Source organism: Vicugna pacos, chromosome 34, assembly GCF_048564905.1.
Source record: "Vicugna pacos chromosome 34, VicPac4, whole genome shotgun sequence".
NCBI lineage: Eukaryota > Metazoa > Chordata > Mammalia > Artiodactyla > Camelidae > Vicugna > Vicugna pacos.
This window is the reverse complement of record NC_133020.1, coordinates 5755884-5768438: the sequence shown is the minus strand read 5'-3', so window position 1 is coordinate 5768438 and position 12555 is coordinate 5755884. Positions and strand designations below refer to the sequence as shown.

Genomic DNA, 12555 nt, shown 5'->3' with positions numbered 1-12555 from the left:
ATAAACTGTGGCAATACTTAGTCTGCAATTCCAGTGATCCTATAAAAATGTAAATGAGTCTGGGTAAACTTATTGTTAAGAAACACTTGCTGGACTTAATACAACTTTCCTCTTAAAAATGTTATTATTAAACTATAAAAGCAATTTTTAAAATTAAAAACGGCCTAGAAAGTAAAAAAGAAACTAATATATAATCCTATAGCTATTTTAAAACAAATACCATTACAGTGTATTTTGTTCAAGTCTTTTTGAGAATCATGCTTTTCTATGGTTAATGGCGTACATATAATTTGTAGGCATTTAAAAAGTTAATCCTGCCTGTTTTCCAATGTTGCCTCAGTTTACATATTTTTCATGGATTCATAATATTCCATCATATGACTGAATCATAAATTCTAAAATACACCCAAATTACTGGACCTTTGGACTATATTCCATTCTTCAATTATAAATAATTAGATTTTGCACATACTGATTTTTCTTTATATTTTTCTTGAATACATCCTGGAAATTGTATATTTAGGTCAATTTTCTGGTGCCTAATACATAGATCTGTATCAGTCAGGTAGGCTGGGTTATGCTACAGTAACAATCACACATACCCCAATCTCATTTATTTAACAACAACCAAAAATCCCTTAAATTTCAGGGGCTTAACGCATGAAAGTTTCTCTCACTCGTGTCAGTCCTGCTGTGTGTATCAAGGATCTCCAGGTGGTTTCCTTCAAAGAGTTAACTCAGAGATTCAGGCTGGCTCCATCTTGGCCTCCTTGACTGATATGGTAAGACAAGAACTTGAAGTTGTACAGGGACTTTCTACTGCCTCAGCTTGTCAATTGTACTCATAAGATGAAAAAATTGTTCAGAACTAGTCATATCAGCCACATGCACAAAAATTAAACTTAGGACCAGTGTCTTACACCATACACAAAAATCAACTCAAAATGGATTAAAGACTTAAATGTAAAGTCTGAAACTATAAAACTTCTAGAAGAAAACATAAGCAGTATGCAATTTGACATTGGTCTCAGCAATATTTTTCTAGATAGATCTCCTCAGGCAAGAAAAACAAAAGCAAAAACAAGCAAATGGAACTGTATCAAACTAAAGAGCTTCTGCACAGCAAAGGAAATCATCACCAAAATGAAAAGACAACTTACTGAATGGGAGAAGATATCTGCAAACTGTATACCTGATAAAGTGTTAAGATCCAAAATGTATACATTATGAACTCATACAACTCAACAACAACAAAATAAACAACCTAATTAAAATTTTTTCCAAAGAAATACAGATGGCCAACGGGCACTGAAAAGGTGTTCAACATCACTAGTTATTAAGAAAATGCAAATCAAAACCCACACTGAGATATCACCTCACACCTGTTAGAATGGCTCTCATCAAAAAGACAAGGAATAACAGACGTTGGAAAGGATGTGGAGAAAAGGGAATCCTTGTACACTGTTGCTGGGACTGTAAATTGGTACAGCCACTATAGAAAACAGTATGGAGTTTCCTCACGTAATTAAGACTAGAAATACCATATGATCCAGTCATCCAACTTCTGGGTATTTATCCAAAGAATATAAAAACACTAATTTGAAAAGATATATGGACACTTATGTTCATCACGGCATTATTTACAATAGCCAAGGTATGGAAACAACCTAATTGTCCATCAATGGATGAATGGATAAAGAAGATGAGATATACATATACACAGTGGAATACTAATCAACCATAAAAAAGATGAAATCTTGCGATTTGTGACAACATGGATGGACCTTGAGTATTATATTAAGTGCAATAAATTGAATGGAGAAAGACAAATATTGAATGATTTCACTCATATATGGAATATATAAAACAAACAAAATAAATTAACAAACCAAACCAAACAAAAACAAACATATGGATACAGAGAACAGAGTAGTGGTTACTAAAGTGGAAGAGGGCAGGGGAAGGGAGAAACAGGTAAAAGGGAATCAACTGTATGGTGATGGATGGAAACTAAATCTTTGGTGGTGGCCAGGCTGTAAGGTATATAGAAATAGAGATTATATTATATATTTTGCATGTGAAATGTATATAATGTTGTAAATCAAAGTCACCTCAATAAAAAATCTAAAAAAAACAAAAAATGAAAAAACCAGTCATGTGTTTCCTCCCAACTGCAGTGGATGCTGGGAAGTGTGTCCTCTGTGTGTCCCATATGAGAAGAAAGTTTACTATTGGTGAACACTAAGTTCTACTCCAGTGGAGTGGCTTTGTACTATGTCAGTTTAGCTTGGCTGGAACTACATTCCCCAGAATCCCCCTCTCATGGGATTATAGGTTAATTTTTACTACAGGAGATGTTTTCTTGAGATTTGGAAAGTGAGAGTGAAGCAATAGTCATTAAGTTCAGAGGAAGTTGGCGATAGGTGCTGTTAAAAAAAAATCCCACAAACAAAATAAATACAACATTTAAAAAAATATTTTCAATTAAAAATTAAAAAGAAACAATAAAAAATTTAAAAATAAAATATAACAAAAAACTTTAAAAATAAAAAAGAAAAATAGTAAAGAGGGTACAGAGAAAAAATATTTTTAATTTAAAAAAAATTTTAAAAAGAATGATAGGAGCTGTTGCAGTGTGATCTCCTGCTCACCGTGCTGGTGTGGTAGCAGCCGGTCTACACAGTCGTCTGTCTTCCAGCTCCCATCAGATCCTCTCCTTCAGCTTCTCTGAGTCCTGGGTCAGATGCCCACGCAACTCCATGGCGAAGCACACTAGCTTCTTTTTATTAGGTCACTTGGGCTATGGAGTTCGGAGGTTTTCAGGAGCTAGATGCAAATTTTAGTTTGTCCCCATGAGTCCTAGTTTACCCTTGCTCTTCTGTGCCTCACACCCAGCTTTTCTTCTTGACCGCCAGCTCCACTGACTTGCAGGGACTTCAGACCCACCACCAATGCAGAAGCAGCAGCCTTCCGTGGAGTTCTTCACCAGCTCTTCACTAAAACTGCATGATGTCAAACCCTTAAAATACATTTCTCAGCCTGTGTTACCCAACCTGATTTTTCTTCTCCAATAAAATCCTAAGTGATACAAATTTTTTTTTATAAAGCAGGGTCTAATTTTAAGATAATGTTTTCACAAAATTTTTATTTGAGTATACTGCTGAGAAGACCAAGATCATAAAAAAAAAATTTTGACCCACGCTGAAAAAGAAGGAACAGGTTCTGGCAGACAGAAAGGCAGATACAACTGTCCACAGTGAAGACAAGTATAAAAAACAAAATGAAAAGCACAATTGTTAGAACAGAGAGCAGCGTCAGAAGCAGCTCTTCCCTATGCAGAACTTTGGAAGGATGTGCTGCAGAGGCTTGCAAAGCAAATCCACACCTGTACCCACATTTCCACAGCTGTGGGGAGCACAGTTCTACCTGGGGCTGATTTCACCCCAAGAACCAGAGTTAAAAGAGAACAAGCTAACCTAGGGGAAAATCCACGATGAAGTGAAAGACCAGAATTCTCTGTTAAATTCAGTCAAACTGAGCTCAACAACTAATCTCTGTTCTTACACATTTTCTACCTTCATCACGTTTGGTCTCTGTGTTTGCCGTGTGGCAGGCTCCACGCAATGGCCAGCACCTCTGTTGTTGGGGAGGGACACAGGAGGGGTTCAGATACACAAATTTCCGGCATGTGGTTGGGCTCTTAAGACGAGCCTTCTGAAGACTTCCTCAAAACACCACGGTGGACCAGTCAAAGGCACGTGACTTTCGAATGCCCATCACTCTCCCCTCCTCATGCATCCTCCTGCCCTTTGTACCAATTACTCCCACTGGAAGAGGAATGCACCGTCCAGTTTCCCTCCTGAAACCTTTCCTCGGATCCCAAACACAACAAAACAATTCTTGCCACACAGCTTCAAGGAACTGTGGCACACTGGAAAATGTCCACGTGAGCACAGACTTCTCTTTGTGGTTTGCATGTGATTCATGCAAGTTATTTTGATTTCAGTGGTGACATCCTGCATTCTCTTCTGAGAGGAACTATCATTTGAAGCACTCGGTGTTAAGAATCAGGAAATCCTGGATGACCAAACAGCCCGTGCCCTTGAGCCCATGCTGGTTATCAGCACATTAGTAGGTGCTGGCCAGTTGGGGATTTGGCCAACTCCCAGTAAGTGCTGGGTACAACAGTCCATCTGGATTTGCTCATCAGTGTGGTTCAGGCTGCCAAAATTTTTGTCCCCCATGTCTTCCTACATAAAATAGCAATAATAATGACTTTCATACCAATGAGTGTATTATTTAGAAACATATTAGGAAATGAATAAAACACTTAAAAGTATCACATTCAAAAAAGTTAACACAACTTCAATTTTATTAATAATAATTTATAAATTATACTTTCTGGTCTTGACATATGTTAAAATTGTGTTTTTCAAAGCAAATATAGTAATCCTCTACTGCAGGGGGTTAAAAAGGCTATTCGTGAGATGAGAAGATACAATTATTTTCTAAATTATTCAAGTCTGTGGAAATACTCCAGTTCAGAGATAATACCTGGACTTGTTTTCAGATTTCTCTAGTCGCACATGCATTTTAGCTCCTCTGCTTGGTTTTGGCACTGTGTGTTTTCGTCTATTAAACGGGGTAGCTTTATCACCAGCTATTTTAGAAACAGCAAATGAGTGACTAGAGCGCATCAGTTGGCCTCAGGTATTTTCTACAAAGTGGAATCGGTTGTCAAATTTGCAAATAGCAAGCTCCCCATGGGCTCCGCCCCCCCACCACATTATGGTGTGCACCTCACAAGTGCATGCATTTTAGCCCTGTGCCTGGCTCCTGTGGGCACCTGCGCTTGTGTTTAAGCTACCTGGTCCACCCATTTTTGCCTTGCTTGTGATCACCGTGTACTGGAACAGGTCTGTGGGTCAGAATGTGTTGATTTGCTAATCCATAAAGGTTTAAGAACTCCTGGAGGGAACACAGCACTGTTCTTTGCATGGTGAAGGGTTATCTCGTGCGTCTGTCATCTGTTACATCGTTACGCTGTGCAATATTTACTTATGTCCCAGCCTACTGGGTCCCTGGAGGGTCAGCCCTTTTCGTCCTGTCATCTACCCTTTACTCCTTCTTTTCGCTAATCATAGTGAAGTCCCAGCCTGCACCTTCCCTCCCCAAGTCCCCGGATCCCTGGCTTCTTCACGCATTCTCAGCCCTGGGGCGTGGGGGATGAGTGGGGGCCCTACTGCATTACTGTTTATTATGAAACATCTATAAACTAAAAAAAAAAAAAAAACAGCCAAAACTATGAGTTGTGAGCTGAGAAGATGGAAAAGCGCAAACAACCAGTTCTGACATAAAGGAAATACTTCCTGATTTATCAATAATCCACTAGAAACTGCATTCTTATCCCCAATATGGAAGAAAAAAAAGCCCATGTCTAAACTAACTTTTTTAAGAGGTAAAAATATGATTTTTTACAAGTATAACATTTATTTATTAATATTATAGTCTTATATGATACAAAACATTTTCTTCTCTAGAAACGGTATCTTATAGGTACATTTGCATGAAACTCTTAACTTGGAACAGAACATGCAGGGGAATAAAATCCTTTTGAAATTAAAAATTACGTTCGGCAGAAATGGATATTTTTAAACCAATAGGGGTTTTAATAACTAAATAGTAAAACATTTCCCTTAACATCAAAATCAAAGATGATTGTATTTATTTTTAAATCACTATATAAATACGAGAATGTTAATTGCTACCTGCTGAGGTCAAATATTCCAGTTGCATTATGAAACATACCCAAAACAAATATAAATTTATAGCAGATGTCAAATTTCTCCATCATGAATTTAATAGCCTGGAAAATGCCTTTTTTGTTTGCTTTTGTTTATTTTGCTTTCTAACCTCAAAGGATTTAGGTGGGACAGAAAAAGAAACACAATGGAGAAATATTTCAATTTCAATTAAATAAGAGTTAGATTAGTTGCAATCTCTTTTGAATACTTTTCATAGGAGGAAACACACTGTGATGTAGTGAGCTGTCACTGCACAATGGTTGGCAAGGTTGGGCCATTTCTTCATGGCACTTACTTACTCAATGGTTCATTCTCAATGAAAAAGTGTATGAAAAGACCAGATAGTTCATTTGAAAGACAGGTTGCTCTCATCTGGACAAATTAAATTTTTTTCATGTTTGGACATCAGAAATATTGTACTTTGTGCTTAAACAGAGATAGTTTCCTGCACTGCACTATAGCCAATATTTACCACTTTTCTCTTCTTTTCCCTGCATGCAAAACTCTCTGCCTAATTAAAATACTTTATCATGTACTTTTCATCTAATACTATTAACAACAATCATGGTCTTGTTTTTTTGTTTCTTTTTTTAATGGTTGCTTTCCACTTCTGTTTTGGTGAAGCCACTTAAAAAAAAACAAATAGGTGATATAGTTTAAAGTTTTAATGAAGAATTAGGATTGAATGACAGAGGAATTTCTCGTACATTTATTGGATGCTTACTAGATTCAAAGTTCTGTGTGGCATGCAGAGATATACCGCAGCTTCTGAGTATCTTTGGATCATGGTCCTCTAGCGACTGGTCAGGAAAAATACTATCACACCAGAGTGAGGAATTCCTTACTTAAGGAGGTACTTAACGTAGGGATGTACCAGCACATTCAGTTCAAAAACTCATTGCTTTGGGTTTCAATATCCTGCCTCCCAACCTACATTTTAACGGTGTGTGGGAAAAGGGTTGGTTTAGGAATCCTTTTTAATCTACCTAGACCACGATTTGAGACTTTTAGGACCAGCAGCTTCAACTACATTAAAATAATCCAAAGCTTTAAAAATGGTCACAGCAAACCCTATCCAAACCTTAAACCCTGGTGGTAATAACAGGAGAGTTTAAAGACTCTGGAGGCAATTTTTTGTTCTCCTGGAAGTGGGCACCAGAAGCACAGCTTGCAGAGTGCCTCCCAGAGCCCAGTGTCACGTGCCTCAGTCTCTTGCCACGTGGCAGTTCTCTTAACACTTTTTCACTATCTGAATTTTGCTTTATCATTCTGAAAGCATAGTCTCTAAGAATAATACGCATGGCAGGTTCTTTTCTCCCTCCACAAATTCTGGTTGCATAATTTAACATTAAAGACAATTTGGGCAAGAGGTGATTATCTTTTTACATTCTGAAAAGCTCTTACTGAAACAGTTTAAAATATGCAATTGAAACGCTGCATTTTCTTGAGTATTCAACACATTTCTTGGATTTTTTTCCCCCAACTGCACGAACAGGATAAATAAAACCACTCAGTTCTTTAAGCACAGCAAACATGAATCAAATAGCTTTTACTCTATATTTATAAAGGGCAATGTCACCAACATAAGTTGCTCAATATTTCCTGTCACCTTTAAGCATTTTCATTTATTAATTTCAATGTATTTTAATAGTATTCCTATGTTCTCAAAAAATTCTTCCCCGGGGCTTACTTTCAGCTTTTGCTTCCCCCAAATCTTTAAAAATCTTAGCCTCTACATGACTTAAAATGTGTTTTTAACAAGTTATAAGAAAATAACTTTTTCTGGTCCATCCTGACAGAGCCCCTCTGAAATCTGGGAGCAAGTGGTCACATTCCAGACCTGTTGTCGGCGTGAGAGGCATAAACTCCAAAGCACTTGTTCCTGGAGCTGTAAATCCATTGCATTGCACGTTATAAATAAGGAAATTGCCCCGTGACAGCTACGGTTTGGAAGCATTAACATTTTCCTTTGCAACTCTCAGTTTGAATCCTTTCAGTTATTTCCCTTAGTAAAACTTGGCCACCAAAATATGACTTCCTGTATCACTGACCTGCACGCTGTAATTAAAAGAAATAAATTCCAGTCAACCATGACAAAGGCTGCAGCCAGCATGTAAGAGAAAGCGGACTCTCATTGATTTAGCAAAAGGTAGCTCTCCCCGCCTTCCACCTCCTTCCACCTTGCCTCCCTCCTCCCCTCTCCGTCCATCTGAGCAAGCGGACTTCTCTTTGCATTAAGGATGCGTGATGTGTGCTTTCTGGCGGCTGCATTTTAAGTTTGGTCTTCTCGACCATGAAAACACAGTTATAAATTGTTCTCCAAGCGAAACCACTCAACGTCTTGGCACTTGGTTGTTTTTAACTTTGCAACAATAGGCACTGTTCACTCCCCTCCGTCTCAGTTCTTTATCCAGCGATCAGGCAGGACGCTGATGAAAGGCTGGTCACGGCTGCCCCCCTGGTATCAGTGTGGTGGCATGTGATGATTCACATGGGGTGTGTTTGATCCGAGAAAGCCCAGTCTCTGCTTATTCTTCCTTTGTTCTGTCATCTGGGGGAAAAGAGACAGTGTGTTGAGCTCACTCTTTCCCAGCGCGGGTGGGACACAGCATTGGGTGAATATTTCTCCAGTATATCTACAGTCTGTCCGGCATCACATAGAATATATTTATCAAACAAAGGGAAAATTATTTTTTAAAGTGAATTTCCATAGACAGAGAAGCAGAGCAAACCCCTCTCTGCAGTTAAGCAGCAGGAGCCATGGTTCTTTTAAAGCAGCCCTTGCTTGTCACCTAATCATTGCCATCCCCTTGGTCATCTTAACAGCTACCACGATGGTTACTTCTGATGTTATTTTTACTAATGCTAACAATTGACATGAGGAGGGGGTTGATTGTAGCATCGAAATGACAGGTACTAATGATGATCTGCTTTTCTGGAGAATTTAGCCGTTGCTGTGATGGCAGACAATAAGATTTTCTATCAAAAAGCCCAAAGCGGTCTCTGTCTTTTGGCATTTGCTCCTTCCTTGCTCCTTCCCGTTCCGTAGAAGGAGAAGTGTCACACAAGACGGGGCAGTGTGTTAAGTAAAAGAAGCCTCTGCTTGCTGAGATGTGGTTCTTACAACACAACGTGGGGTTTCTTTATTGGAATGTACAGCCTTCCGTGGATAACAATCTCGCTCCCAGGAGTCTCCAGTCTTCCCTCCCTCAAGGTGGTGAAGGATTCCACCCTCCCCCGGCACCTCCGTCTTCCCGAGCGCACTCACCTGTTCCTTGAGCTCCGCCAGCTGACCGGACAGCTGTTTGACCAGACTCATGGTCGATTCCAACTTCTCCTGCAGGTTCCGAATCTCATTTTGCTCACTGTCACCTTCATTGCTAACAAGGGACATGGCTCGCATCCGAGGAAACCAGTCCAAGTTCTTCTCCTAAAAGCAAATAAAAGTTTAGGAACAAGGCAATAGATATGGAAGGGCGCCTTAAGTCCTGGAGAGAATGTTTATAGGTATCATTACTATTAAACTTAAATCAAAGCTTCTTAGCATACAATGCAAAAGGTACTCTTTCTGGCCAGGGATGGGGAGAGGTTGAGGGTGAGAATAAAGTGGGGGTTAGACATTGGTCTTCATGAGCTGGGGGAAGATCTTAAATATTGGAACAAACTTCTATGGGCTCCCAGGGAGGTCCTGGATAAAGCACTTAGACAGTGCCCTGGACCCCGTGGGCGTTCATGAATCTTGATGAATGATGAGGGAGGGTCTGGAGGCAGTAGAGAGCAGCTCCGAGTGTGTGGGGGTAGAGTAAAGGCATGAGCTGTTTTTCCTCCCCAAGCCTCGCCCTCGCCCCCACCCTGGCAAAGAAGGAAACAGGGTGGCAGAATAGGAGGGTGGTAAGAGAAATATTTCAGTTCCAGCCACCCATGCTAGTTTATCTCCCACTTGCCCAAGACGGGCTCTGAGCTCCACTCAGGGAAGAGGGAAGTGGGGGCGGGGGGCATGGCCCTAGGTTACCCTGTCTGTTCCCTGTGGAGAAATTTTATTAGCGGGGTGAGGTTTCTGAGTTAGACTTCCCCAGAGGGCAGTAGCTGGCGCCACTTCTGTTTTTCCAGGCAGACTGGGTATAGGGTGTGTGTGAGTGGGTGCACGTGTGCTTGTGTGTAAGTGCCCCTCCACTGTGGTAAAGACAGACAGTTAACCAGATACTCAGCTCTCTTGCAAACTCTGCCTGATTGCCTAACATCATGGGATCACAGTGAATTACTTATATCCCATCTCTCAATCCTCAAAAGAGCTTGCAAGAGAAATCACTGTCCCCATTTTACAGATGAGGACTTAAGCCCCCCCCCCCCGCAACTGTTTCTTTATCCTCGTCACACGCTGGAAAATGGCAGAGTGAGGATTTGAAGGCAGGTGAGCTTTTCCACCACCTACTGGGTACATCAGTCTGTACTCTATTTACTTATTTCTCTAAGTCACGTTCTCCCAATATCCCCAACCTGCCTGAGGTTCTTTCCACTGCAGTGGCTGCAGACTTCCACGTAGCAGATCCTCAGGAGAGTCAGCAGATCTTTCCTCCCACAAGGTACAGGGGAAAGGCCCAACCTGTTCAACTCTGCACTTCCGTCTAAATCTCATTTGCTCCTTGGGTTAGTTTTCTTTGGTAATTGTTGTTAGAGACTGACACGTTCTTTATAGTTCCCTACCCCCAATGGCAGTGAAAAGGGCTAATAAGGGATTAAAGATAAAACATATTAAAGAGTTTTCAACTGCATTTAAACAGCCAGAGCTAATTAGCATTTCAAAGGAGGATGGTAACTTATTTTGAAGAGTGACAGCCAGATTCATTCATTCAATCAATCCTTCAACATCTCCTGCCAGGTATTTAGAGATGGCAATCGGCGAAGACAAAATGTCTGCTCTCAGGGAGGCTGTGGCTTACAGCAGCCCTCCACGGAAAGCAGACTTGGCTCTTTGCACATCAAAATCCCCTGGGGTTGCTTGATAAAACAGCAGATTTCAACTCCACCACCTCTTACAAAATCAGAACCTCTTAGGGGACCTGAAAGAACTCTCGTCTACAGACACCTAGGTGACAGATGATAACGCTAGGGTAGTGGCAGGGGAGGGTGATGGAGTGATGGAGATATGAGATGGCTGTTGTGAGGAATGGGAAGAGGAAGCCAAACAGGGGCCTGTTAAGTGCTTGCAGGGCAGGAGTGGGAAACCGTGCCTTGTAATGACTCCAGCAAATACCACTGTTCACCAACAGCCCAGGTGGATGTGCAGTTGAAGCAGAGATACAGGATGGTGTGGCCCCTGGAATGGGCATTGGGAAGACCAAGGGGTGGGGAAGCTGGGAATGTCAGCGGAGCAGTGGCCGGAGTGAGGAACACCAGGACGAGGACTGGGAGGGAGAATGCAGGACAGACTTGTGCTAAACGCTCAGTAAGCACCTGATCCTTCCGATGATCCAATGAACTCGAGTTCTCTTACCTATGCAGTAGCTGTATTATCTACAATATTATCTGTTATCTGAATTTTACAAATAAAGAAACTGAGGCTGGCAAATAGTTTAGCTGGGATCCCAACCCAGACCTGCCAGCATCCAGGTCTCCTGGCAAGAAAGGAGACTGTGGACAGACAGCAGAATCTGTCTGAAGGCAAAACAACTTCAAGAAATGGGAATTCTCGAGTGAGAATGTCTGAATTCTGATAAAATATCAGCGAATCTGGGGAGTGAGTATTTAATCGGTACAGAGTTTTAGTGGGGGAAGATGAAAAATCTCTGGAGATGGATGGTGGTGATGGTTGCTTAACACAGGGAATGTACTTAATGCCACAAAACTCTCCACTTACAATAGGTAAAATGGTAAATTTTACGTTATGTGTATTTTACTACAGATTTTTAAAGTCACAATTTGCAGAGGTGAATCTTTTGGATGAAACGTGCACCAAGTCCCTGAAGTCATCTGAAGGAGATGAGTAGCTGGGGTGGACGAGGAGGCTGTGGGCGGCCCAGGGCCAAAATCTGAGATGAAGGTATGGGAGTGACCAGGGAGTGCTAGAGGAAGGGCTTGAAAAAAAAATGTATTTTCACCAGTCTCCTGCTTTTGAGGAAACAATGGTGGTTCTCAGGGGAACACTGCCCCAGCCGTTTGGGCCATGGGATTCTTTTCCTACACATTCTTTCTTCACTTGTTCCTTTGTTCATCCATTCATTTATTAGTTCTCACTGTGTTGACTACGTCTGTGCTAGGCACTGGGAAAACAATAGGGAGCCAAAGCCAGCGCAGTTCTTGTGCTGGTGGAATTGATAATCTAGGTGCAGAGTGAGACTTCAGTCAAAGGATGACGGAAGTAGCGAAAGCTGGGCTTCAGGGCAGCCCAGGAAAGCCATCAGGCTCCTTTCTCCTTTCTCCTAGTCCCTTAAAATCATTCTTTCTTCTAATCGTCTTTTGGTTTTCCTCATCTTTCTTTCACTGCTCGTATCTTTCTCTGTTTTGGGTTTTTTTTTTTTTTTTTGCTTTGTTCTCAGTCTTTTCTCTCCTCGTTTTGTGCTTTTTTGTTTCATCCTTCTCTTCCTCTATCAACTGATCACAATCTGAAACTAAAATATAATGTGTCATTAAGATATTTTTCCAGTATTGGATATTTTCTGGTTTCTTTTCTTAACTATTAGAAGCTTGAATGTTTCACATCTCACTAAAATGACAAAAAAATAACCAACCTAAACTGATCTTTTTTTTGTCC

At 40.7% G+C, this 12555-nt stretch overlaps 1 protein-coding gene across 2 annotated transcripts in view; it reads right to left on the bottom strand.

Moving 5' to 3' along the window:
* Positions 1-6454: 6454 nt before the first annotated feature.
* The window catches only part of ITPR2 (inositol 1,4,5-trisphosphate receptor type 2), a 419753-nt gene continuing 413652 nt past the window's right edge, over positions 6455-12555 (bottom strand). For both annotated transcript variants that reach the window (XM_072954773.1, XM_072954774.1), the window contains 2 exons: positions 9073-9234; positions 6455-8355 (listed from right to left, as the gene is read on the bottom strand). In XM_072954773.1, coding sequence (XP_072810874.1) covers positions 8269-8355; positions 9073-9234 — 249 coding nt within the window. In that variant the 3' untranslated portion in view covers positions 6455-8268. The remainder of the gene's footprint in view (positions 8356-9072; positions 9235-12555) is intronic.